A 27,118-nucleotide genomic window follows, 5' to 3' on the forward strand; every position below is an offset into this window, starting at 1 on the left:
TCTGCCCCACGGGAGGGCGGGGGCCTGGAGGGTGGGGTTCACAGAGCCTGGCTCTGGCCTGTGTCCCACCTGAGGTCATGAGCGTGTAGGCAAGAGACATTATTAACGTATCATAAATAAGTATTGTAACTTTATTAAAATGAAAGACAATATTCAAAATAATGCAACAAAAATGAATAAAATCCTTTGTCCAATACTGTACACATAACGCGGAAATCAGTGCATTTTCCTAAAGCATGGTTTACCCTTCATTTAGTTCAGACTAACACATCCGCTTTAGAGAGCTCCGACAGTCACGCAGCAGTGGAACTGTAAACAGCTGGTTTAACTGGCGAGAACGTCGCGGCAATGCACCTCCGCAGGGAGCGCCTCCCGCTCGGGCCTAACTGTGCGGGGACACGCGGAGGCTGTGGCAGGCAGTGTGAGCGCGGGCGTGGGCCTGGGAGCAGGCGGTGCTGACGGGACCCTCGTTTTAAGACACAGTCGCTCTTGGTCAGGAGGCTTTACTTCAAAAGCCAGCAATCCCCAGGAATACTGAGAAGGAAGCAGCAACACAAGGCCAGCTTGTGTTGTGTTTGTTTATTAATAGTCTAACCCCCCCCCCCCCCCCGTTCCCACCGTCACCGTCAGCCACGTGCTGTTTCATTACTGCTCAGAAGCGAACCGTTGGCGCGGAGCCCACCGCGTCCACCGTTTGCGTGGGGCAGCGTGACAGTGGCCGCTGGGGGGTGGGACGAAGCAGGGCTGTAAGGAAAATGCTCCACTACCTTCTTCTTTGTCAGGAAGCGAGACACGTACGGTGGAAGTATGGCTGCCAGGTAAATGCTAGTCCTCCCGCAGCGACAGGAAGGGAAATCTGCGTGTCCTGGGTCTCGGGGCGGTTTTAAACTAGGAAGTACAGCCACGGTAAGGACACGCCCCGCTCCCCACGGGAAAGGCTGCAAAAATACATCCGACAAAACATGAAGACCAAAGAGCCAGACATCTTCAAACTTATCAGCAAAAATAAGTCTCTATGATTCTAGACTAGATACTGTGCTTGCTTCCGTCGGCTGTGTTCAGTCTCTGAGGAGCCCTAGTCCAGCTGCGTTTTCTTCTGGCCACATCGCTGAGACCTAGCTAACTGGTCAACCGGCTACGGCGAGGCTGCGAGTTCACTACAGCGTATGCTGTGGGCATCTGTGAGTGTCCCCATCTGCCCGCCCATCACGCCTCTGTGGGCTTGGGCACCGGGGTCCTCGGCATGACAGCACCTCTCCACCTCGCTGCACAGAGTTCAAGTTTATTCTGCACCTGGAACATCTTCCCCTGAACCTCAAACGGGGAAACTGCTCGGGAACCATCTGCTCCTGCGGACCCTCTGCCGAACCGTGACCCGAGGCTACGGGGAAACCACGTAGGACAAGTGCTTACGCTTCCCGTGGCCGCCCACGTCCCCCCTGGTCCCGGGGTCCAGCTTCCCGGGGGCCGCGCCGACACCGCCGTCGGCGGGGAAGGGCTGCGCCTGGGGGCCGGCGCTCGCCGCCTCTGCCTCGGTGAAGAGCTTCTCGTACCTGTGCAGGTACGGCGGCCGCTCGGGCAGCAGGTAATAGTGTGTGGAGCTGACCTTCTTCCCGTTTTCGATGATGGGCAGGATGCAGGGGGCCCGGCTGGCAGAGCCTTCGCTGAGTTGTCTCTGCAGAGCTTTGCTGCTGACATACTTGGGGTCCGGGGCGAAGCTCTGCGTGGGGGGCATGACCCCGTTGAGGTAAGACGGAAGGCTTTTGGGACTCGGGGTGCGGGAGTTGCTCCGTGACAAGGGCTCCCGGGGTGGCACTTTGGGGGGCCTGTCTTCGTCGCTGTAGGTGCTGGAAGTGACCTCCGCCGACCACCTTCTGTAATCGGGCTTCATGGGCCGCGGAGGGATGGGGACCCTCGGGGGGACCTCGGGCTTGTCTGTGTCGGGGTTGGGGGAGGCTCTGTGGATGTGGCTGTGCACCTTCACGGCCGGCTTGTGGAAGGAGCCGGCGGGGCCCGAGTGTGACCGCCTGAGCCTCCGGTGGCTCTGCGGCGGAGGCGGGTCTGAGGGCTGCCCCCCTGCGTTCTGCTCGGGGGCCTGGCTGAGGTCCACCACAGAGACCGTCGGGGTTTCGAAGTAGGCGTAGTTGATCTGCCCGCACCCGCGGAAGCTCCGCCTGCCAGGCACGCTGTACTTGAACTCGGAGGGCGCGCAGTCTCCCAAGAGCAAGTCCGTGTCGGAGCAGGTGAAGAACTCCACCTCGCAGTCCGTGTCGTCCAGGGAGAGGCCCTCGGAGATGGGCAGCGGGGGGAGCGGCCGGGAGCCCGCCACGCAGGGCACGGGGGACGGGCCGTTCTTCATGGGCGTGAGTGGAGGCGTGGGGGCACACACCCCGTTTACTGACAGTTTCTTAAAGCCACATACCACTGGGTCCTCGTCGAGGGGCCCCGAGCTTTCACTCGGGGGAAGGACGAGCGGGGGCAGGCTGGGCTTCTGGGAGGGCCCGTGCTCGGCAAGGCGGTGGCCGTTTGTCGGGGCAGGTGCCGAGGTGCGCCCTGCAAAGGACGGGGGTTAGTGGAGGACCAGCAGGGCCCCTGCGTGTGGGGACAGCCCACGGCCTAACCCCTCTCCCCTGGGGCTGCCGCCTGAACCCCAGTCACAGGCCGTGGACAACGTGCCGCACCACAGGTGTAATTAGGGCCTGAAGGTTGTTAACGCACATGATCTGGTTCAAAGAACAGACTATCTCTTCTATCTCCCCAACATGCGCAGGGCACACGCCCACACACGCAGGCAGGTTCTGTGACATGTGCAAAATTCGCAGAAGACGAGCAGCATATAATTTCCATGAATATCACCCGCAGCGCCAGGTCACGAGAGACGTGACCGCGCTGGGCACACAGGGCGGGGCTGAGATAAGAGGGAGCCCCCTGTTGGCACCCGGGAACGCCAGGAGGGTGGCGGCCTGCAGTGTGACAGCAGCTCCTGGCAAAAACCTAAGGGACAGGATGTCCACGTGACAAGGCCGTGTGGTATACTGCGCGCCTTTCTGAGTTCCTGTCAACATTCCCACTCCTGTGCCCTCTCACAGGCTCCGCACGGCCCGAAGGAGCAGGCCCTGTGCGGGGCTGGACAGGCTACCTGACCCTCCACACGCAGCTCTAGCTGGGCCTCCTGAGGCGGGACCAGGGACGTGAGTGGGGAGGATCAGGGTATCTTCAGACCTGCCGCCACCAGGGTCACACTATTGCTGGGATAGTCAGGCGGTTTCCTCTTTTTTAAAGGGCAAAGCTGGAGGACAGGCTAACAGCCCTCAGCCACCTCCCCTCCCCCCGGGGCCACCTCCCCTCCCCCCCGGCCACCCTCTGGGATTTGCAGACATGTACCAAGAGACGTCAGGTGCGCCTGAGTGGTCGACTTCAGGTTGTAGGCCATGGTGATCGGGTGGATGTTTAGAAAGTTACTGAAATGCAGCAAAGACATCTTGGTCAGAGACCAGTGACCAACCCCGTCACCCCGGCTGTTCCATCCGCACGCGGAGGCCCCGCACCGCGGCCCGCACTTACTTCCCCAGCTCCCGGCGGCGGCCCCAGCACGCGTTCAGGCTCCCCAGGGCCTGGCCATCGTGCAGAAACGCCTTCAGCGGGACGCGGATCTCCTGGGCAGCGACTCCTGCGGTGGACATCCTGCACCCTGGGCGTCAGGCAGCAAGCAGCGTCTGGTCCCTGGAGGGAAGGGAGGGTGAGAGGATGCAGGAGACACTCAGAAATACCATCAGCAGCCCCCCTACAGCATCCGAGCGCCGCACAGAAAGACGCCGACTTTCACCCAGTTCTCCCGCGTTACAGCCATTCTTCCTTCCTTCCCGAGGGAACTCAAACATACGCATTGGAAGCAATTTTTCCTAAGTCCTGGTCTCACATGTGCAGTGCTCTGAGCAGAGGGAGATACCCGTGGCCAGGGAGGGTGCCCTCCTGGTGGGGGTGCAGGTGCAGTCCCCCTGGACGCTCACCCCCCTTCAGAAAGGCCCGTGGCCAGGGAGAGTGCCCTCCTGGTGGGGGTGCAGGTGCAGTCCCCCTGGACGCTCACCCCCCTTCAGAAAGGCCCGTGGCCAGGGAGGGTGCCCTCCTGGTGGGGGTGCAGGTGCAGTCCCCCTGGACGCTCACCCCCCCTTCAGAAAGGACCGTGGCCAGGGAGGGTGCCCTCCTGGTGGGGGTGCAGGTGCAGTCCCCCTGGACGCTCACCCCCCCTTCAGAAAGGACCGTGGCCAGGGAGAGTGCCCTCCTGGTGGGGGTGCAGGTGCAGTCCCCCTGGACACTCACCCCCCCTTCAGAAAGGACCGTGGCCAGGGAGGGTGCCCTCCTGGTGGGGGTGCAGGTGCAGTCCCCCTGGACGCTCACCTCCCTTCAGAAAGGCCCGTGCCGCTGCAGGACTCATGCGCACCAAGCCCCACACCTCGGTCAGACGAGGGGCTCCACGCGGCGCCTCGCCAGCCCACAGCAGCACTGATTTGGGGCCTGTAGCTCAGGGCGGGCCCGGGGAAGACAATCCTCCAGGGACGACTCGCTCGGGCGTCAGGAACACAAGACGACACCGACTTCCCGATCCTGTAAGACCAGGTTCCGCACGGCGGCCGGCTGCGGGGCGGCCTGGACAGCTTCCCCGTCCCTGAGCAATCCTCACATTCTCTTCTCCGAGGGCCTCGCTGCAAGGCCGGGGCACCAAGGCCAGGAAGTGGTCCTCCTTAACCTAGCAGTTCCTCAGCCTTCAGGGGTCCTGCCCCTCTCCGCAGGGCCTTTTTGTTTTTGAGAGAGGAAGGGGAGGGGGAGAGAGAAACATGGCTCAGCTGCCTCTGGGATGTACCCCGACTGGGTGCCAAACCTGCAACCTCCATGCCCCGACCGGGATCAGACCAGCGACTTCTCGGGGCACAGAATGCCGCTCAGTCACTGGGCCAAGGCCCGGCCCACAGCCTCTTCTAAACGTTCCTTTATTATTCACGATGGCATCGATGCCAACGCTACTGGCATCTCTCTGGGCGCTGTCCTCAGATAATCTACGGTGTAGGACCTAGTTTGGCGCACTGGCCCCTTGGAGACGTGTGCACGCACTCCATACTGCTCTCATGTTCTCGCCGGAAGCGTGCACACAGAGCGCGGGTGTGCCCGGCCTGGGGCGGGGAGGGGGGACACAGGCTATTTTTTTGTTTTGATTTAGGGACAAATCTGTCACCTCCTAGCTGACTGTGAGCTCAGGTAACAGGCTGTTCCATCATCAACCACCGCTGCCTGGGCAGCAGGAGCTCAGTAAGTGACTGTTAGTAACTTCTACGGTTGTCATCGCTGTCAGTAGAACGTACACGGCATGGGGTTTGCTTTTCCACATAAAAGGAACGAGAGAGAGCAATGTTCCGGTCCATCTGAAACATTTAAATCTCAGGCAGTGTTAAATAGGCTAAAATAGTATTTCAGAGAGGGAAGCCTTATTTCTCTTCCGTTGGTCTCTGTTTTTTTTGTTTAAATATATTTTATTGATTTTTCACAGAGAGGAAGGGAGAGGGATAGAGAGTTAGAAACATCGATGAGAGAGAAACATCGATCAGCTGCCTCCTGCACACCTCCCACTGGGGATGTGCCTGCAACCCAGGTACATGCCCTTGACCGGAATCGAACCCGGGACCCCTCAGTCCCCAGGCCGACGCTCTAGCCACTGAGCCAAACCGGTCAGGGCCCGTCGGTCTCTTTGGAGAAGAGGAAAAACGTCACTCAGTAAACCTGAGTTAGCGGGAGGCTTCGTTTTCAGATCGCTGAAATGCAGCGTGTGCCCCCCGCCTTTACCCTGAGTCACGTACAGCTGCGAAGCAACCTGAAAACCCATTTCCAGGAAACACTGTCGGGCTCCCTGCACCATCACAGGGCAGCGGCTGCCGACTGGAAATGAAATCCCAGTCGGGGGGAGGAGCACGGCGCCCGCAGCGGTGGGAGCACACGCGTGGAGGCTGTGCCCAGATGGCGGGCGAGGCGGCCGGAGCCCAGCCCCCACCTGTCCGCAGGCCAAGGGCTAGTAATTACTGCCTGTCGGCTCCTCACCATCCACATCTGAGCTTTCAACAGGGCGATTGTGTAACCCCGGCCTCTGCGAAATCGCCTCGATCCTGAGCTTACATTTCAATGGCCCCTGAGAATTATTTGTATGTTCTAGAAAAAGTTATTTTTTATTCATTGTTTCCATCACCTACTTGTTAGCTTTCTTAAGAAAAAAATTTTTTTTAGTCTAAAAAGAATTGTGTTCCCTGCGCCAGCTCGCTCCTGACCACAATAGTGTCTTTGTGTATTCATAGGAGGTGACCTGCCTCTACATCTCAATGGGGAATTGTGAATGGGCCGCGTTATGAAACTGTCGGAACTTCCTACTTGCTAGCAGGGGAGCGCGGAGGGCAATATAATTTTATGCTCTCTTCTTTCGGAAAATACTCCCAACTGTGGAATCAAGGGGGGCAACCCGCCACGTGTCCAGCGCCCCGCAGACGGTAAACTGAGGGTGTGAACCCCGAGAGCCTGCCATCGCTCTCAAGTCTCCGAGTATTCAGTACACATGTCCTGGGTGGGGGTGGGGGTGGGGGTGAGCCCTCGGTCACCCTCAGGTTAAAAAGGAAACGCGGGTCCAGGGGGACGTATGCTGCAGTTTCCAAGTCCGCTTCCTTACAGCTCACACCAGCTCTGCCTCACAGCTCGTCCGAGAAATGAGCAGAAACATCCCTCTGCGGGACTGCCGTGACAGCAGCCTGGTCCGCCCGGGCCTACGGAACCCTGGGCCTGCTCCCTTTCCTGACACCCCGAGCTCAGCTTGAAGGGTCAAAATGCAGCGAATCCCCATCCCAGATGCGAACGACTTTCTCCTGTTAAACATCACTTGATTTTTTTTTATTCAAGGGAACTCCCCCCAACCATGTTTCTTGGGGTGGTCCTTTTAGATCCTAACCCCCCCCTCCTCATTTTAATCCTTCAACTCTGCACAGAGCGCCCCAAATCCTGACCCCAGCCCTGGCTCAAGCGTCCATTGTCTGGTGGTGATCTTTGCACTTGGGTGGTCCTCTGCATCCCCAACTCCACAAACCAGGCTCCTGTCACTCACTTCAGACCCCACCCACTTTCCCAAGCCAGTCCAGGGTCTAGGTCAGCGATTGGCAACTGGTGTGCCCCAAGAATTTTTAAAGCATGTAATACCTGACTATTCAGTCACGGGCACTGACCACTTTCCCCCTAAAAAACTGTCCAAAAAATGACAATAGCCAACACAGCAACAGCCATCTAGTGTGAATGAATCAAAATTATACCCCCTTTTTTTTTTTTTGGTCAGACTGACAAAAAAATATATTTTCTGGTGCAGCAGAATTTTAGTAGCTGATGTCCCGTGAGATGAACAGGCTGAAAACCGCTGGTCCAGGAGGACCACTCTCCTAGAGGGGCCGTTTTTAACCTGAGTCTCAGCCCCTCTAGATCAGCCCCCCAGCTCCATGGTCCCCCTTCCTTCTCACTGGCTGCTCCTCTCGGGTCCCAGATAGCCTCCCACCCCCACACCTCAGTCCGGGTCTGAACTCCTGGACCCCAGCCCCTCGCTCTGCACAGGCCCATCGGCCTTGTGGGGTGCTCGCTTCTCCTCCCCGAATCTCCTTCAGGGCCAGCACTGAGCCACCTGTTCCTTCCCACTCTCCAAATCTAGGACAGGGCCTGGCTTCCCCGGGAAGTCCCGGCACCACTCGTTTCTAATAGTTAAGTGGATATTGAGAAAATATTCATCTCATTTATTTAAAAAGGTAATTATGTGAAAGACTCACATATACTGTAAATCAGCAAAGAACGAAGGGAAAAAGCAAAGGATTGTAAGGGCCACTTTAGGACAGAGGAGGCAAGTTTCATTAAATCCACTTCCCAAATCCAAAGTGGCCAGTTTGCACCCTGGGGAACAGCATGAGCTAAACTGGTGTTTACTTAAGGCAGTCAGGGGAGTGCTCCAGAAAACGGGGTCTCCCCCTAGCTCCCACGTTACTTCTTCTGGGTGATAAGGTACCTACTGTCTTGTTACTGTTTAAAGAGTCAAAACAACGCCATGAGCACCCTGCGCGTTCTTTATTAAGGTGAACTTTACCTTAGGACAGTCTCTTTGAAACTTTAAAAAACCAGGCTACCTTAAGACAATAACCTAGATCTGCTTACCTGGCCACCAGATCTCATTAATAAATCTCAGAAGCAACCCACAGAGGAGGAGGGGCACATTTTTGTCACTCGACTCATCCAGTTCTGCCCAGCGCTTCCTTATTTAAAAGTGTGATGTAATTTCCTTCTTTCAATCTGGTTTTAGAACCTGATTTCTGTTTATTCAGGGCGATAAATGGTCTTTTCAGCTGCATTTAACAATTACCTACCTAACTACTCCCAGACCCATGGAGACGGAAGGTAACGGCGTTTAGGGGCAAAATGTGTAAAAAGAAACTGATTTAGGAACACGACAAACCGCATGATTTTAAATCTTCCCACATAAACCCACACCTGCATGTTTATCTACCTTCTGGAAATCTCTGAAATGAAAATGAAGACTCGTGTCTGAAGCGCTGGTAGCCAAGCCATTTGACACTGAACGTTCAGTGGAACTCTCCTGTAGAACTGTAATTTTTTTATTTTTGTTAATCCTCACCCAAGGCTATTTTTTCCATTGATTTTAGAGAGAGTGGAGTGGAAGGGAGGGGAGAGAGAGGAGACACATCGATGTGAGAGAGACACACCGATTGGACTGAACCTGCCACCCAGCCACATGCCGTGACTGGGATTGAACTGTGACCCTCGCGTGGGGGGCTGACGCCACGCTCTAACCCAGCCATTCGGCTGTTCCATCCGGCCCGCGGAGCCGAAAGAGCGGAGGGTTCTCTTGCTCTCCCCTCCGCTCCTTTACTTTGAATTTATATTAGTTCACACAAACACTCCATCCATGCTTTTGTTCCGGCCCTCCGGTCCAGTTTAAGAACCCATTGTGGCCCTTGAGTCAAAAAGTTTGCCCACCCCTGCTCTAACCACTGAGCTGCCAGGGCGAGAACTGTGATTTGATCAATGTGGGGAAACGCACTCGTCTGATACTCACTGCCCCTCAGTGTTGATGGCAGTTGTTGTTTACCACAAGCAAAGGCTTCAGAGGGCCCCAGGGTCCTTCCTCGGCTATGGTCTGGGAAGGAAGGAGGGGCAGGCCAGTGAGGAAAGCCGCCTTCACGGCACCCTGCTCCGGGGAAGCGCGCGCAGCCGTCACGTTAAAGCACAGGCGGCTTTAAATGGCCGGTGTCACGTCACCAACGTGCAGTTAGAACCCTCCTGCGCCAGGTCAAGCCAAACGCGTTGGTTTCAGTGAAGACAGAAGCGCAGCTGGGGGCGGTGGGGACGGATTTCTGTCCTCAGCATGCCCGGCCCACACTGGCCTGTTTGGAAAGGATGAAAACCGAGGCAGCAAGCAAAGTCCCTTCTCTTCAGACTGTTGGAATCAAAGCTGAGTGAAGAAGCAAACAGCTCACTGACCTAATTTCTTGAATAATTCCGAATATTTCCATGCTAAGTATTAGGAAATGGCAGGCTAACAGAAAACCTACTCGCTCCCCGCCCTAGTCATCGCCACCTGACCCGACTCCTGCAGCGCCAGCGCACGGCCACCACACTCCGTCCCCGGCCACCACGCTCTGTCTCCGTCCCCGGCCGCCACGCTCCGTCCCCGGCCTCCACGCTCCGTCCCCGGCCACCACGCTCCGTCCCCGGCCTCCACGCTCCGTCCCCGGCCTCCACGCTCCGTCCCCGGCCACCACGCTCTGTCTCCGTCCCCGGCCACCACGCTCCGTCCCCGGCCACCACGCTCTGTCTCCGTCCCCGGCCACCACACTCCGTCCCCGGCCACCACGCTCTGTCTCCGTCCCCGGCCGCCACGCTCCGTCCCCGGCCTCCACGCTCCGTCCCCGGCCACCACGCTCCGTCCCCGGCCTCCACGCTCCGTCCCCGGCCTCCACGCTCCGTCCCCGGCCACCACGCTCTGTCTCCGTCCCCGGCCACCACGCTCCGTCCCCGGCCTCCACGCTCTGTCTCCGTCCCCGGCCTCCACGCTCCGTCCCCGGCCCTTCCCCGCGGCACCGCAGCCCAGCAGCACCGGGAGGGCGGGCAGCGGCACTCCCTTTACGACACGCGTCAGCCCTTTCTGAGGAGGAGACCAGACGCTCTTCGAACTTCAGGGACAACAAGCACGCGGTCTAATGAAGGGAAGCAAATCTTGGAGACTTCAGATTGACTCCCTGAGCACTGACCCAGCCGCCCCGGGCTCACCCCGGATCGTTACTGTGACCACTGAACCAGCAAGAACGGCCGCCGGACTCTACCCGCCAGGCACTGTTCCGAGCGCTCCGTTTACAGACCGACTGAACCCGCTCAGCCACGGCAGAGGCTCACCATTACTGCCCTCGGTCACACATGAGGATCCAGGCAGAGGTCAGCGACTTACTTGGTCAAGGTCACGTCTGGCGAGCGCTGGGAGCCTGGTGTCAAAGCCTCCCCCCCCCACCTCTTCAACCCCTCGGGCCAACGGGCAACCGGCAGGGCGCGCTCTGACCGCTGCAGACTTTTCTCGGGGAACCCTTAGCCCAGGCCAGTTCCTGTTCCACTTCGCCTCCCTGGGATTCTCCTGCCTAGTTATCCCCTAAAGAGGGCGGGTTAGCCTGGCTGATGTGGCTCAGTGGTTAGTGTTGGCCCGCACACCAAAGGGTCTTGACTTCGTTCTGGTCAGGGGCACGTGCCTAAGTTGCAGGTTCGATTCCGGTCGGGTGGTGTGTGGGAAGCCGCCAATGGATGCACATCCATGTTCTCTGTCTCCCTCCCTCCCTTCCACTCTCTCTAAAAAAACTTATCAACGGGAAAAATATCCTCAGGTGAGGATTAACAAAAACAAAAAAAATGAAGGGCGGGTTAAGGTATTACTTTTAGACTCTGACTCCTTCAATCGATTCTTTTGAAGCTTTCCATCTCTAACGGTGCGCCTCCCCCATCACACCTCCATTTCAACGCCACGCGCGTCTGACCGGGATGAAGCGGCTGGCTCCCCCCCACCCCACACGCTCCAAGGCAGCTCACAGCGTGGGCCCGTGACGGCAGTACACGTGGGCCCGTGACGGCAGTACACGTGGGCCGTGACGGCAGTACACGTGGGCCGTGACGGCAGTACACGTGGGCCCGTGACGGCAGTACACGTGGGCCGTGACGGCAGTACACGTGGGCCCATGACGGCAGTACACGTGGGCCGTGACGGCAGTACACGTGGGCCGTGACGGCAGTGCACGTGGGCCCATGACGGCAGTACACGTGGGCCGTGACGGCAGTACACGTGGGCCGTGACGGCAGTACACGTGGGCCGTGACGGCAGTGCACGTGGGCCCATGACGGCAGTACACGTGGGCCGTGACGGCAGTGCACGTGGGCCCATGACGGCAGTACACGTGGGCCGTGACGGCAGTACACGTGGGCCGTGACGGCAGTGCACGTGGGCCGTGACGGCAGTGCACGTGGGCAGTGTGGCCGTCCACAGCAGCAGGCCTCCCATCAGAAAGCACCTTCTCACCCTTTATCTCCCCCGATCCCCACAGCACCCCCTACGAAGAGCAGGATGAGTCTCCGTCCCACAGACAGGAAATGGGGCGCCACCTTCCTGGTGCGCGGCTGCGAGGAACCCGGCACTCCCGTTCCCTCGCCCTGCCTCTCCCTTCGGAGTGGCTTCGTGAGGTGGCCCCCCGGTCCTCCTCTAACACCCGTGTTTATAAACGGGGCCACGGATGCAGAGATGGCTCTGAGGACCGCCCAAGTCCTGAGTGCTAGTCGGCTGCAGAGGTAAAACAGGACAAGCCCTTGGAGGGCAGGGGCACAAATAGTTACCAAATGCTTATTCTGGACCAGACACCGTGCTCTGCGGTGAAGACGCAAACTGGTGAGCGGGACAACAGTAAAAGCAGCCATTTCAGACTGCGGGGCCCCCAAGGACGCAGAACAGCAAGAGGCCGAGAACCATTCATACAGGTGGTTAGGGAAGGCCTCTCGCAGGTGACTTAAAAAATTCTCACCTGGGGACATGAGGAAGGGAGGGAGGGAGGGAGAGGGGGGGGGAGTGATTGAGAGAGAAACATTGATGTGAGAGAGAAACATCGATCGGTTGCCTTCTATACACTCCCTGCCTGGGGGGTCGAACCTGCAACCCAGGTATATGCTCTGACTGGACTCGAACCAGCAATGTTTCCGCGCACGTGATGACACTCAACCAACTGAGCCACTCCTGCCAGGACTTGCAGGTAACTTTAAAAAAAAAAAAAAAGTATATTTTATTGATTTCAGAGAGGAAGGGAGAGGGAGAAATAGAAACGTCCAAGATGAGAAACTTCGGTCGGCTGCCTCCTGCATGCCCCTTACTGGGGAACCTGCAACCTGGGCACGTGGCCTGACTGGGAATCGAACCGTGACCTCCTGGTTCATAGGTCGATGCCCAACCACTGAGCCCCGCCGGCCGGATCAGGTGGCTTTTTGTGTAAAATCCAAAGGGTGGAAAGAGGCAGTCACGAGAAGAGTCAGAAACGCATCCACGCAGGGGAGGAGTATTTTTTAGACAATCACAATCTCCTCGTCCAGATTCTTCTTCAGGGGTCTTTACTGAGCTATTGGACACTGTCTTCCAACCCTTACCCTCCGACTGTTTCCTAACTGCAATGGTTGTTGAACCGTGGCACTGCGGAGTTGAAGAGGCCTAATCCCTGGGGCCAGAACCCCGTATTTTAAAAGCGTATTCACCAAGGCCTGTTAGTAATACTGCCCTGTTTGATGGCACACGGAATTGGATTAAAGCATCAACAATGACTCCGTCTCACAGAATCTTTTGTTTCCTCTCTGAGCCTCGAAGCTGACGTTAACTTTCCCCTACCTTCAAACTAACCTCTCTATTTATTGTTATTATGGTTGTTGTTAATCCTCACCAGAGGATCGTTTTCAGAGAGTGTCCTTAACCGGTTATCGAACCTGAGACCCTTCGGTGAGCCGGCCGACACTCTGCCACCGAGTCACACCGGCAGGGGCCCAACTTCTCTACGGAACTTACATGCAGAACCTGGACCCCTCCCCCCGCCCCCCGTTTTACCTGCCTTCACAAAGCATGTGTCTCTACTGTGCCAACAAAGCCAGGATGCCACACGGCGCTGTTTATCAGGGCTACTCATCAGCTCCTGTAAGCATGGTCCCACCGGCCCCGAGGGTGCTGCCGAGCCCTGGCCGACGGCGAAGGGCCGTGCAGACTCATTCCGAGTGGGAGCAGGGTTGTTTCTCTGGTAGAGGGAGCCCAGGACATTCAAATTCCTGGAATTACCCCTGGCACCACCTCCTCCCTCCTCTGCCCCTTTCTAAAGCAACCGGATGGTATGTGGCCATTCAGGTCGGTTTCAGGCGTGTTGGATTGTACCTGTAATTTAGCAACTGGCTTTGGGAAGCTACCATCAGCATGAGCACAGAGGAAGTGTGATCTGGTTCAGCTTCGGAGAAGCGGCAGTTAGGAGTTATTGTCACACAAACACTCAGGTCTACAGTGTGATCATTAAATCTCAGAGGAAGAGAGACCTGTCTTTAGTGAGCTGAAAGAAGGAAAAACAATTCATCGAAAGAGTCATTTTTACCTATCAGAACATGAATGGCTCGGACATTTCCTAACCGTCACTAAACAACAGCTTTGCTTTGCGACCTTTATCAGCGACTGATCCATTCCTGCTGAACTTTAAAATGTAAAATCTGCTTTCCTGCAGTTATTTATCAACCATTAACTATGTGCCAGGGCCCGCAAGATAGAAGCTGTGCGAGGCAGAGTTCCTGCCCTTAAGGAGTTTACAATCTAACGTGTGTTAGGTTATACATCGTTAGTTCAAGACCTCTGGCACCTATTAGCGAATAGCCACTGGAACACAGCTGGCCCGGCCGGCGAGTGTCCACCTAGGAACCAGGAGGTCACGGTTCGATTCCCGGTCAGGGCACATATGCCCAGGTTGCAGGCTTGATCCGCAGTGTGGGGCGTGCAGGAGGCAGCGGATCCATGATTCCATGATTCTCTCTCATCATGGATGTCTCTCCCTCTCCCTTCCTCTCTGAAATCAGTGAAAAACAGTGGAACACAAAAGCAGCTGAACAAACCTGGGTGCAGCGGGGCTGACAGCGTGCTGAAGTCCACGCTGAAACCTCTGTTTCTCTTTAGGAAGGAGCCAGGCTATTCACACTGGTAACAGAGTCAGCACGGTAACACGAAACCAACTTTTATTTTGGTCTTACCCAAATCTGGTCATTTCCTGAAATGGGTACCTAGCCGGTCTTTGATCTGTTTAAATACTGCTTCACTTAAAACTGTGTAATTACAGACATGCAGAGAGAGAGAGAGAGAGAGAGAGAGAGAGAGAGAGAGAGAGAGAGAGAGAAGCAGTTTTAACAAAAAGGCGGACCTAACTGTGGTGAACTTAGACGTTTGTCTCCTCAGCAGACACATACCCACTGCATTCTCACAGACCTGTGAACGCTCAAAACTGTGCAGAGCACCCGTCCCCCTTAGAAGAAGAAAAAAAAAGCGTTTTAACCTCACCTTTCTTCACCCCTGACAGTTGCCTGGAAACCAGTCCTGCCCTACCTGTGTTGCAGGTGTACCTAAAGTCACCAACACATCTTTTAAAGCTACAGTCTCTATTCTGACTGCACTTAAGTTTATGACTAACAATCTATTCATATTTTTTATCAGGTAAGAGACTGGTTTCTTTCAAGCAATGACGAAACCCTAATAAAGACTTAGCCAGCACCCATCCAGCACCAATCACGGTTAAGGAGGTATCTCATTTGCACGGAGACGGAGATATACATATAAATACACACACGTACGCCCGGGAAATACCCAATGAGCGTTCGCGTTCGGAGCAGACAAGCCCGCAGTTCCTTTCCTTGGGGAGCCGTGTTCAGGGCGCTCCGAGCGGCCGGTTCCTGGGAGAGGGAGAGGCACAGAGCTGCCGGATGAATTACAGACGCCGACTGCGGGGACGTGGTCGCCGAGGCCAGGCGGGGGGCCGCGCGGGCAGCGACCACCCCGCAGCCTCCCACCGCGGCTCTCGGGACGGTGGCTGGGCGCACGGTGCGCACCGGGGCGCAGCTCCATTGTGGGGAAGGGGACGCGCGAGGCCGCCGCCAGCCCGCGCGGGACCCCGGCTCCCCGCTCCGAAACCCGCGCCCCCTGGCAGCCGTCTCGGGCCGAGGCGCGACCGGGCGCCCGGTGCGCGGCCGGAGAGGCGAGGGCCCCCCAGGCCCGACCGCGCCGCCCGGGCCGCCCCCTCCCTCCCTCCCTGCGTCCGTCCGTCCCTCCCGGGGAAACTCCGCGTTGGGCGACCCTCTAGGCGCCCGGGGACCCGCCCTGCGACGGGAGCCGCCCGCAGCCGGAGCGGCGGGGGCGCGGCGCCGCCCTCCCCCCGGCCCGAGGCCCCTTACCCCGCGGAGCCGCGGCTGCCCCCCGGCGCCCTCCCGCGCATGTCCGTCCCGGCTGGCTCCGCGCCCGGCTGGGGGCCGACACCGCGCAGGCGCCTGGCTGCACCGCTCCGCCAGGCTCGCGCTCCCGCTTGCACTCGGCCTCCGTCGCCCCGCCGCGCCGTCCGCTTTATACTTTAGGGGGCGGAGCGTGACGTCAAGGCCCCGCCCCATCCCCAGGGCAGCCAATCCCGGCCGCGAGCCGTTTAAAGGGGCGATGCCAGGCGGCGGAGGCGCTCGCGTGGGGTCCGCCGCGTCGCGGGGCCTGCGGGGACGCCGCCCTGGCCTTCCGGGGGGAGCGAGGGGGCGCCCTGGGGACCCAGGCGGCGCTGGGAGCGCGTGGCGCCTGTGGCTTTCCCCGCAGCGCGTGGGCAGCCCGTCCCTGCCTCCCGCAAGGGGGCGCCGCGCCTCGCGGGGACCTTCCCGTCTTTTACAGCCGCGGGGACGGTTTTTGCGTGTTTTCTCCGGTCCGCGGGCTGCCACCACGCTCGCCACGGTGCCGCGGGCCGCAGCGTGGGAGGGCCAGTGTGGGTAGCAACGGACAAGGGTGGGGGTAGACGGACAGTGCACTGGGGGCAGCGGGGTCACCTGGGGCAACGAGCCACAGAGTGGGAGAGCGAGGGGCAGAGCAGGACAGCGAGGGGCGGCGCGGGTCCGCGTGGGGACAGCATGGGACCGCGAAGGGCGCCGAGGCCGCACTGCTGACGCCTCTCATGGGAGAGTGCCAGCCACCTCCCTTCTGACCACGGCTTTGAAAGTCAACTGGTGGCAGTGGACCCGGCCAGGGCCACCCACGGGCCCCTGGGGTCCCCAGGCCGAGTCTCCTTGTCAGACCCGCGCTGGCCTCCCCTCCCTCGGCCTGGCTGGCAGCCACGGATGCCCGAGGATGCAGCACCAGCGAGCCTCTCCCGGGGCGCCGGTGATGCAACCTAGGCTTATAGTTTAACCGTAAAATAAATAATACAAATGATAACAAACCAAGAGTAACTAAAGTGAGAGAAAAAGCAAACAAGACAGAAACCCTCCAGCTGGAACCAGAACAAATCCCTGGAGTGGGACTGCATTGAGCAGAGGCCAGAGACCTCCCGTTGACCTCGCGGGTCTCCCGGAGCCGGGCCTGCGTTTCAGCAATAACGCCTGGTGGTCGTGCGGTGAACGGCCTAACAGGGATGGCCTACCGTCCGCAATGAGAGATCCCGACCTCATTATCAGGTTAACGATTAACTTCGCGCTCCATGAAAGGATTTGCCTTTTCTCCCCTATTATTTACTTACATTCTTTAAAATTTAATTCAAAGGCTTAATTTTGAATTCAAGCCTTTAGGCGCGTGCACACGCACACATGCACACACGCACACAGGCACACACAAAAATCTGAAGTATCTCTTTGCCCTTTTCCAGTTGCGAGATAAACGAATGTTTACCAGAGCGGCCTCCATCCTCCTCCTGGCCAGCTCTGGAGCTTTGGGCGGTTTCCCTATCTGTGCTACTTATCAACAACGCCGGTAATTCCATCTTTGTGTTCACGTCTTACTTATTGCCGTTCATTCCGTATTAGTTTAAGAGGGAGGAAATTAGTCACAGCTAATTGCTGGTTTTCTTACCAAATTAGGTGTTTTTTTTTTTGATTCACAGAAAATGCAGATTTTTTTGCCCCACCCCCACCCCACTTGGCCTTCATCTGTGTTTACAGCTTACCATAGGCTGTTACCAGCGAACAGCAAGGACCAGAGAACATCTTTGTGGAGGGCTCCGGGCAGAATTTGCTGAATGGGGACCTCGAGCTCCGGTTTCCTCCGAAGGGAACCCTGGCTACGCTGTTCCAAGTTGCCTCAATACAGTTGTAATTCGTGCTGCCTCGTTGGCATGCTTTTACATTCCCCTATTCATAAAACCCTGATAGTCACCCCAGCAACCAGCAAACACACCCCTTTAGAGAAAGAAGATCCCCGAGATACTCACTATAATAGTGACTATATGGTTGTGAGCTGTACAATGTGCTAATGTTTTGGTAAAGTATCAAAAGCCATAAAATCACATGAGTAATACGTGATGAATCTGATTTCTTCCCCCTTCTGCTATCTTTTAAACTTGCAAAATAAACGGACTTATTTTTGGGGGGGAGGGCAGGGGGGAGCCGGTTATAGCTGATAGCTTACTGAATTTTGCTTGCAATTATATTCTTATAATATGGCTCTCTCAGCTGGGAGTGAATTACATGAGGAGACTCCACAGGTCTTTGATGCAATAGTCTCCTAAGGCTATTTTGTTATACCATTGACATGCCAAGAATGGAGTGTTTGGGGAAGAGTTTAAAAGGAAAATGCTAAGTAACTTGAAATAATATTTGCATGTTGCATCTACCCAGTGATCATTCCCACTGACTTTTCACAGATTAGAACACTAGTCTAGGGGTGTAGGGAAAAACACTCTCTTTGTCCTGAAATTCACTTGTTTTAAACTGTCTGCAGTCAGAAGGACATTTCAAGTCAGACAATGTCTCTTTTACATCTCTCACAGTCCATTTAATTTTGAGGCCACTTCTCACGGAATTTATATTATTAGCTGATTGTTTTTTTTAATGTAAAAAAACCCTAAACATAACATCTAAAACCTTAGCCTTAACCACATTGACCCAAATTGTCACTTTGCCCTTCCCTTCTTTCAGTGTAAGAAGAAGCTGTCCTTGGAGTGAGCACAAAGGGAGGTTCTGGCTCAGAACCCTCGGAGCCAGGGTCGCTGCTTTGCTAAGTCGCTGGCCTCCCTCTCCTCCCCGCCTGCCAGCCTTCCCAATGCACATTTCCATATTCTTTGAATCCCCGGGAGAAGACACATGTCGGTGTTCATTTCTCTCAGTTTTAAGTGTTTTTGTTTCTTGATAATAAATGTTTTTGTGTTCCTCCTTTTAAACAAAGGAATCTTTTAAATGGAGCTGCTGTTTGCATTATTATTCTTAGTCCTAGAGCCTTTACTTTGGTCCATTCACGGTTTAAATGTAACTATGCCCTTTTTTTATTTTTATTTTTATTTTTTACCGATTTATAAATAAGTGTGCAGTTAAAAAAAAACAACAACCTGACAATGGGAGGAGGAAGAATTGCATTTCTTATAGGGCGGCTTGTTTAGTGTGTTATCGTATGTTTTGGAAACGTCTGGGCACGGGTATAGAGATCATGTAGCCCATACGCTGTGTGCATGCTGGTAAGAGGTGAGATTCGGCCACAAGGCATGCTGTCAGCTTTAGCAGCCCTTTGGCAAGTCTCACAGAGAAAGATTTCTTTACAATTTCCACCCCCCGTATGTCATTGGGGGTACTCTGCCCCCTCCCCCGTACACTCCGCTGGTGGGATGGTCGAGCCGGCTGGTTCTCACTCATCAGGCTGTTGTGTTAAGGGTTGGCCTAAAACTGCTTTCTAAAACTGCTTTTTCTTAGTCGGGGTTGTAGAGACGTTGTTTGTCCAGTTATTTCTAATCGAGCCACTTTTCATTTACCTTACGTTCCCTGTAAATGGGCATTTGATATTCTTGGTGCTTATTCTATTTCTAGTTCTGTCTCGCTTCTAGAACTTAGAAGCACTGGAATTTTTTAGTGTTCTATAGATGCACTCATTTAATATGTGGGTGATTACAAGACAGTTTTTTTTTTTTTTCAAATTTCTTCTAAACATTCGTCTGATATTATCTTCAAATGTTACCAATATGTTTTCTCCCAAGTAAAGGCTGTATTTCCTATGAGCTGGCCAGTAGGGTGTGCTCTAGTCCCTTGCCAAATAAATAAATAAATAACACGCAAGGAAACTGCTTTAAGAGATTTCAGGAATACATTCCACTCCTTCATGGCCACCAACACGGATGCGATATGTTTATATAGACAAGCAAATAGTTCAGCATACCCGACATATGTGGAACATAGAATTGTTATATTAAAAAAAGGAAGCTTTGAAATGTTTGCTTCTGTGAAATCAGCTCTAGAATAATAAATCAGTCCCTTGGCAACATATTTTCTTTCATTCTGGATAAGAGAAGAAGGAAAACAGTGTAGTCCTGGCCGGGGTTCTCAGTGGTTAGCGCGCCGGCCCTAGGATTCGATTCCTGTGAAGGGCAAGTACCTCTGTTGCAGTTCCTAGCACTGGTAGGGGTGTGCGCAGGAGGCAACCAGTTGATGTTTCTCTCTCTCTCTCTCCCCCTCCTCCCTCCCTCCCTCCCACTCTTTCTAGAAATCAATGGAAAAAAATATCCTCGGGTGAGGGTTAAAAACAGAAAAGTGGTGTTGTGACAAAGAGCTCTGGAATCGGGGGGATTTGGCTGTGAATCCCAGCTCATCAACGGTATGACTCAGGCAAGTGACTTGGCCTCTTGTAAGATGGGGCTCCGTGTCTCCCACCCCAGAGGGCTGCTGGGCAGATAGTGAGATTGTGCGTGTGACATATTTAGAGCCGGGCCTGGCCCCCATCAGGGTTCCATGGTGGTTAGCCGCTTTCATCAATATTATTATTCTCATTGTTGTTGTTGTCATATATCTTTTGAGAGATATTGAAACACGTTTCCTGGCAAGATTCCAAAATGCTCTATTGCTTATTAGTATATGTGACTTAATTGGGCCAGGAGGTTGTTTCATGAAATTCCAGGAGCATAAATGATTTAAAAGATAAAATGTCTTAACTTTATCTGTAGTATTTCCACTTAAGAGGCTATAAAATCTTAAGCCGAAGAACTGGATCTGTCAAAGTGAAACTTGGGGCACAGCCACCCCGGAGAGCCGGCTGGAGGCAGGGAGAACGGGCCGGGTCTCTGCAGGGACGGGCACAAGTCGCCGTGTCCGTGAGCACTTACTTGTGAGCCCACACTCATCCTCAGCCGCAGGAGGCATGGTTCCTTGAAGAAAAAAAAAAGGTTTAATTTGTGCAGAAACCTTTAAATAGGAATAGCTTTACCATTTTCTCTGGAAGGCAAAGACAGTGAGATCTACCCAGTGACTGGACAGCACAGAAAGGAACTGCCCGAATGCCAACACTTCTTGGTATTTCTAACTTCTTTCATTATACAATTATTCATTCATCCGTCAATAAATATCTATTGACCTCCCACTATGTGCCAGTCCTTGCTAGGTACGCATCAGTGAGCAAGGGAGACACCATCACGCTCTTCAGTGCGCATAGGAATTTGTTCATAGTTTTTTTTTTAAAACTATAGTCCGGCCCTCCCACGGTCTGAGGGACAGTGAACTGGCCCCCTGTTTAAAAAGTTTGAGGACCCCTGGGTAAGAAGGAAAGGTGGTTAAATCTGGATAAATGTTGACTCTCTATACAAATGATAATGTCCAATTAGGGGTGCTCAAGAGAGATTAAAATTCTAAACAAGAACATGAAAACTGGGAGGCAATGGTGTGAGTTAACATGTTCTTAAAGCGTTCCTTGTTCTCTTTCAGGAGGGCAACGATACTAACTTGAGACTTTGCTAAGTCAAGTGTGGATTTCACAATCTCTAGAAAAGCACTAAGAAAGAAAACGAGGGGCTCGGCCCAGGCCTACTCTGGGCCTGCGTCCCAGCTCAACTTCTGCCCCAATCTGCGTCCTCCACGTCCCTTCCTCGGACCCCAGGAGCAGGCTGACCACTTCCTCCACCCTGAAGCCTGCTTTCCAAGGGAGTCACTCTGCAACCACGACCCAAAGGGGCGGCCCGGGGAACACACTGAACGCGGAAGGCGGGAGGAGGTAGGGCTGGGATTGGATGCCGGCGCCATTCGCACAGAGGTGATGAGGAAGGTGCGGGAGCTGGAAGAGATGGCTGAGTCAGCCACGGACAAAGGGGCTTCCGAGGACGCCTACAGCTGAGCGTCCAAGAAAGAGGAGAGCCCGCACTGAAGCGGACCGAGGAGGCGACCCAAGGGGTGACGATGCCGTGTCTTCGAGGTCACAGACAAGAAACCATCCAGAGGTTTGCTGACGGTTTTCAATGCTTATCTTCCCGGGAAGGAAGTGGTGGCCGCGGACACCTGACGCACCCTAACACTCGGCTCTCTCTCCCCGAGCCCACGCTCTGTCGGAGATGCACTTCGTTTGGAGCCGGTTCTACCCACGGATCCAAGGGTGGGCTCAGCTCAGCGGCCGATCGGAGCATCGCGTTCCCTGGCCTTGGGTCCGAACTGATGAGAACCGGCCCAGGTTTTCGTTCAAACCTTTAAATAAGCGGGTTTTTCTGTTGTTTCGTTTGTTTGTTTGTTTTTGACTGGATGACCCCAGGGCTTGCTGTCACCGAAGAAGAATCGCGAGGTGAAGTCAGTGCAGGCGAGGAGGCAGCCACCGAGAGAAACCCGATGGGGCGCCATCGCCCGGCACCTGCCCAGGCAGTGCGCCCCGCTCCGCGCCCTTGGACGGGTGCAGCGCTGAACCACCAATTCCTTGTTACGTTAACAAATGGGAGCGGCATTTTCTGTCACTAGCAGATTTTAAAACCCTAAGTGACAACGTGAGGATAGGTATTGCATATTCAGTCCGATAGTCTATTTTTTCACTCAACATGGGAATAGGAGAACTGGTACGTGTTGAGACGAAACTGACCGCCTCGGTTTGAGTCCCCAGGGTCTAGCTTTGGGCTGCGCCTCGGTCACAGACTGGGCACAGGGATGGCGGGCAGTACCTCCCGGGCTGTTGTGCAGGCGAAATCAACCAATGCGCCCAGAGCCTTCGAACAGGGCCCAGCTCTCAGGAAATGCTGTAGAAATGTTAGCTCTTCGTCTTTATTCCAAGTCCCGAAATCATCAGCGGCATCGTGTCCATGGCCGGATAGAGATGCCACGGTTTCCGTGGCCTGATTTTCACTGTCGTGACCAACACGGCGCTGGACACCTCTGGGCATGAAGCTCTCCCTGTGGGTAACCGTTCCCCGGGTCCGGAGCGCCGGCGAGAACCCAGGCACGTAAAGCGTTGAGGAGGCAGAATCTACTGCCTTGACCCCAAGACTCTTGCGTTTTTATACCAACTGGGCTGTTTGCACTCACCCATTCTCCTCCCTATAGTTTAAGCTTATGCCTAAGACCAAGGGAGTGAACCCTGTGCTACAGGAGATGCAAAATATTGTCTTTGCTAGGACCCCACACTCATGCTTATCAAGTGCTCAGGAAAATTTAACATCGAAGCAACCGCAAAGCTCCACTAAGTGGGAAACGTTCTGCATTTCACTCTGACGGTGGTGAGTGGACGGACGGTAATGTTTCCGATGGACGTCCTGGCGCCCTCTGATGCGTCGTGGCAGCAGGCAGGGAGTAGATGTTACGTTAACAGGGAGTGGATTTTATGATGTTTCTTCATCAGTGAAAACTATGTTTCTGTCGCATTTTTTCCTAAACAGCTTTCATTGACCACAGCACCCTACGGTTAAGGCTATACTCACACACGTTTATAATAGGAGCACAGGAATGGCCACCCGTCTCAATTACAGTTAAATATGCCTTTTTAACAGGGGGGGGGGTGGGAACAAAAGCTGTCATCTTTAAAACATCCACAATCATACACCACCATTATTTGAAGAAAAAATGTAATCAGGACCTTTAATTCCATGGTCTTAGGGGTCCTCAAACTTTTTTTTTTTTTTTTTTGAACACTATATGTCTTTATTATTATTTTTTTTTTTAAATATATTTTATTGATTTTTTTACAGAGAGGAAGGAAGAGGGATAGATAGTCAGAAACATCGATGAGAGAGAAACATCGATCAGCTGCCTCCTGCACACCTCCTACTGGGGATGTGCCCGCAACCAAGTTACATGCCCTTGACCGGAATCGAACCTGGGACCTTTCAGTCCGCAGGCCGACGCTCTATCCACTGAGCCAAACCGGTTTTGGCGGTCCTCAAACTTTTTAAACAGGGGGCCAGTTCACTGTCCCTCAGACCGTTGGAGGGCCGGACTATAGTTAAAAAAAAAAAACTATGAACAAATTCCTATGCGCACTGCGGGCCCGGGACGAGTCGGCTGCTGAGCAGGACAGGCAGCGGCACCCGGCGGGCCGGATCCATGTCCTCGGCGGGCCGCCTGTGGCCCACGGGCCGTAGTTTGAGGACCCCTGTCTCAGATATTATTTCAGGGTTAGTGTTCTTTCTACAGTGTATTTCTTTCCAAAGTTCATGTAGGGATGATTTGCTGGTTGAAAACTCTTTTGCTTGAAAATGTCTTTTTTTCACCCTCCTTCCTGAAAGATAACTTCCCGTACATATATAACTCTTAAGTTGACACATTTTGCCTCAGAATTTCGGAAGTGTTTTTTCATTCCGTGGTCTTCCCATATTATCGTAACTGAATGAAAAGTTAGTTTGCAGTCTAACAGCCCATTCTTAGAGGTGTTGTCTTTTCTCCCCGTCTTGAAAGTCTCTCTGTTTGTTGGTGTGTGACCGTTTACTTACAATCAGTCTATGCAAGTACTTTCCTCAGTATCTGAGAACTGTTGTATTTCATCAGTTCCGGAACATGGTTAGGCATTATTTCCATTGCTTCCTATCCATCGTTTCCCCCCGCCTTCTATAACTTTGTTCACATGAGTAAAAGACCTTCTTACTCTGTCCTTTGGGTCTAACTCTTTTGTATTTTCTGTTTCTGCCTCTGGGCTGGATTATGTGTGATTTCTTCAAATCTGCCTTCCAATTGGTTGTTACTCGCTTTAACTATATCTGCTACTTAACCTTAATGGACTTTATAATATTGATGATTATATCTGTCACTAGAGGCCTGGTGCACGAAATTCGTGCACGGGGGTGTGTGTCCCTCAGCCCAACCTGCACCCTCTCCAATCTGCACCCTCTCCAATCTGGGACCCCTCGAGGGATGTCCGATCCCAGTAGGATCGGGCCTAAATGGGCAGTCGGACATCCCTCTCACAGTCCAGGACTGCTGGCTCCCAACTGCTCGCCTGCCTGCCTTCCTCATTGCCCCTAACCGCTTCTGCCTGCCAGCCTGATCTCCCCCTAACCACTCCCCTGCCAGCCTGATTGATGCCTAACTGCTCCGCTGCCAGCCTGTTTGCCCCTAACTGCCCTCCTCTGCAGGCCTGGTCCCCCCCAACTGCCCTCCCCTGCAGGCCTGGTCACCCCTAACTGCCCTCCCCTGCAGGCCTGGTCACCCCTATCTGCCCTCCCCTGCAGGCCTGGTCACCCCTAACTGCCCTCCCCTGCAGGCCTGGTTCCCCCCAACTGCTCTCCCCTGCAGGCCTGGTCACCCCTAACTGCCCTCCCCTGCAGGCCTGGTTCCCCCCAATTGCTTTCCCCTGCAGGCCTGGGTCCCCCCCAATTGCCCTTCCCTGCAGGCCCGGTCGCCCCCAACTTCCCTCTTCTGCCGGCCTGGTCCCTCCCAACTGCCCTCCCCTGCCGGCCATCTTGTGGCGGCCATCTTGTGTGTTGGAGTGATGGTCAATTTGCATATTACTCTTTTATTAGATAGGATGTTTAGATACTGTATTTGGCTTTATTTCACACGTCCTTGGTCATTTTTGCTAACCTCTTTTTCCATCTCTCCTATTTCCTTTTCTTCTTTACTTTTAGTAAACAATGTTTTGTATTTGGTAGCTAATAATTCCAACATCTGCAGTCTTCGTTGGGCCTACCACTGTTGGTTTTTTCCTGCTTAGTCTTACTTTTAGCAACTCGTTTCCTCGTGCATTCTGTGCTTTTGATTCCAAGCTTATATTCGTTGGAACTTCATCTGCGGAAATCCAGACCCTGTGTTTGTTTATACCAGATACTTCAGACGCACGGTGAGCCAGGATCGCTAGAATAAACGGAATTTTTGGCTGAGAATTTCGGGGCCACCGCACAGATACTGTGGGTTCTGACCTGCCCGAGGATGAACCTGTGACTTCCCAGGGGAAATGTTTTTCCTTCCCACCACAGCCAAGGTCTACACAAGCGAGTACAGGCATGTTCCGCTGAAGACAGGGGTGCGTTCTGAGACGTGCGTCGCTGGGCGATTCCGCCGTGTGAGAGCATCCGAGTGCGCTGACACCGGCACAGACACCGACGGTGCCGCCCACCACAGGCTGAGGCCACCGTTGCTCTTAGGCCACAGGCCTGCCCTGCGTGTCACTGCATAAAACCGCCTGGGATGGAATCAAACACAAGAGACAAGACACAATCGAGGCATGGTAAGCGTGAGCTGTACGAGGGCACACTGTTCTACAGCAGTGTTTTTTTAATTAGTAGAAAGAATACACTAAAAAATGACAATGAAAGTATAGTATAGTAAATACATAAACCAGTGACGTAGCTGTTTATTATCGTCATCCAGCATTCTTTTTTTCAAAAATGTATTTTATTTATTACAGAGAGGAAGGGAGAGGGATAGAGAGCTAGAAACATCGATGAGAGAGAAACATCGATCAGCTGCCTCCTGCACACCTCCTACTGGGGATGTGCCCGCAACCAAGGTACATGCCCTTGACCGGAATCGAACCCGGGACCCTTCAGTCCGCAGGCCGACGCTCTATCCACGGAGCCAAACCGGTAAGGGCAGCACCCAGCCTTCTTTACTGACGCCCTTTGCCTGGTCCGGGAGCCCACCCAGGACCCCGCTCAGCATGGGTTGCCATCTCTCCTTAGCCCCTCGCCGCCGCGCCAGTTTCTCACCGTTCTTGTTTTTGGTGACAGTTACCAGGAGCGCTGGTCAGGTGTTTTGTGGAATGCTCTGTCCTGGAATTTATTTAATATTCTCCTTACGATGTTATTGGTTCCGAGGAGGAAGAGCATAGAGCTCAGGCGCCGTTTCCATCACATCCCGTGCAAGGGACGCGCGGCGACCAGGCTCTGTCGCTGCGGATGCTGATCTTGCCCTGGGGAGCCCAGAGCCCCTGGCAGCTACAGGCACAGCACCCGTGGATGCAGGTCAGGTCAGCCCTGCCGGACAGAACGCGGAGGTGCCAGGTACCTCTGGGTTGTCATAGAAACCACACGACAGCCAGGAAACTGTTCGCGTTGCAGTTCATGGACCTGGATAACCTGCTGATGGGAGTCCCCGAGCCGTCCGGTTAAATGCATACAGTTTTTGGTGACGCTGCAAACGAGTTCATGTTAGAGCAGGAAGCCGTAAGACCGGGTCTTCAAAACATTAACCTGGTGTGTGAACGGCAAGGAAGACCCAAGTGCTTGTATCTGGAAGGCAGAGCGTCTGGACCAGCCGTGGGCAAACTACGGCCCGCGGGCCAGATCCGGCCCGTTCGGCTGTTCTATCCGGCCCGCGGAGCCGAAAGAGTGGAGGGTTCTCTTGCTCTCCCCTCCGCTCCTTTACTTTGAATTTATATTACTTCACACAAACACTCCATCCATGCTTTTGTTCCGGCCCTCTGGTCCAGTTTAAGAACCCATGGTGGCCCTCGAGTCAAAAAGTTTGCCCACCCCTGGTCTGGACCCACATGGCGCCTCTGGGTTTGGGGGGCTGGTTTGGCGAGGAAGCCCAACTTAATCTCGGAATGACTTAGCGGCCGGTTTGACTCTGCTTGTTTCCATCACTGAATAAACCCTTTGAATGTCTGAGCAGTTACATTCCCCAC

At 54.4% G+C, this 27,118-nt stretch overlaps 1 protein-coding gene and 1 long non-coding RNA gene across 8 annotated transcripts; one reads left to right on the forward strand and one right to left on the reverse strand.

The window, feature by feature from the left end:
• Positions 1 to 104: 104 nt before the first annotated feature.
• On the reverse strand, positions 105 to 15,694 carry ERRFI1 (ERBB receptor feedback inhibitor 1). Of its 6 annotated transcripts, XR_013959771.1 has the most exons (7): positions 15,553 to 15,694; positions 4,399 to 4,793; positions 3,565 to 3,723; positions 3,385 to 3,461; positions 1,554 to 2,553; positions 768 to 938; positions 105 to 534 (listed from the first exon to the last, which is right to left on the reverse strand). XR_013959771.1 is itself a non-coding variant. In XM_080652762.1 (6 exons), exons 2-6 carry the CDS (start codon positions 3,681 to 3,683, stop codon positions 325 to 327), a joined length of 1,524 nt encoding a protein of 507 aa, XP_080508888.1. In that variant the 5' UTR covers positions 3,684 to 3,723; positions 15,553 to 15,694; the 3' UTR covers positions 111 to 324. The 6 variants fall into 6 exon arrangements, 4 of the variants coding, with proteins under 4 accessions (XP_080508888.1, XP_080508887.1, XP_080508890.1 ...); XR_013959770.1 differs by lacking the exon at positions 4,399 to 4,793; XM_080652762.1 differs by lacking the exon at positions 4,399 to 4,793 and having other exon boundaries at positions 111 to 534; positions 1,607 to 2,553.
• A 110-nt stretch (positions 15,695 to 15,804) lies between these two features.
• LOC308242146 lies at positions 15,805 to 27,118 on the forward strand. 2 transcript variants are annotated; one of them, XR_013959927.1, is made up of 6 exons: positions 15,805 to 16,800; positions 16,989 to 17,092; positions 19,805 to 19,926; positions 21,016 to 22,778; positions 25,315 to 25,717; positions 26,307 to 27,118. It is a non-coding gene; the product is annotated as an uncharacterized lncRNA (long non-coding RNA). The 2 variants fall into 2 exon arrangements; XR_013959928.1 differs by lacking the exons at positions 25,315 to 25,717; positions 26,307 to 27,118 and having other exon boundaries at positions 21,016 to 23,171.

This window comes from Plecotus auritus (assembly GCF_963455305.1).
Source record: "Plecotus auritus genome assembly, chromosome: 2".
NCBI classification, from domain to species: Eukaryota; Metazoa; Chordata; class Mammalia; order Chiroptera; family Vespertilionidae; genus Plecotus; species Plecotus auritus.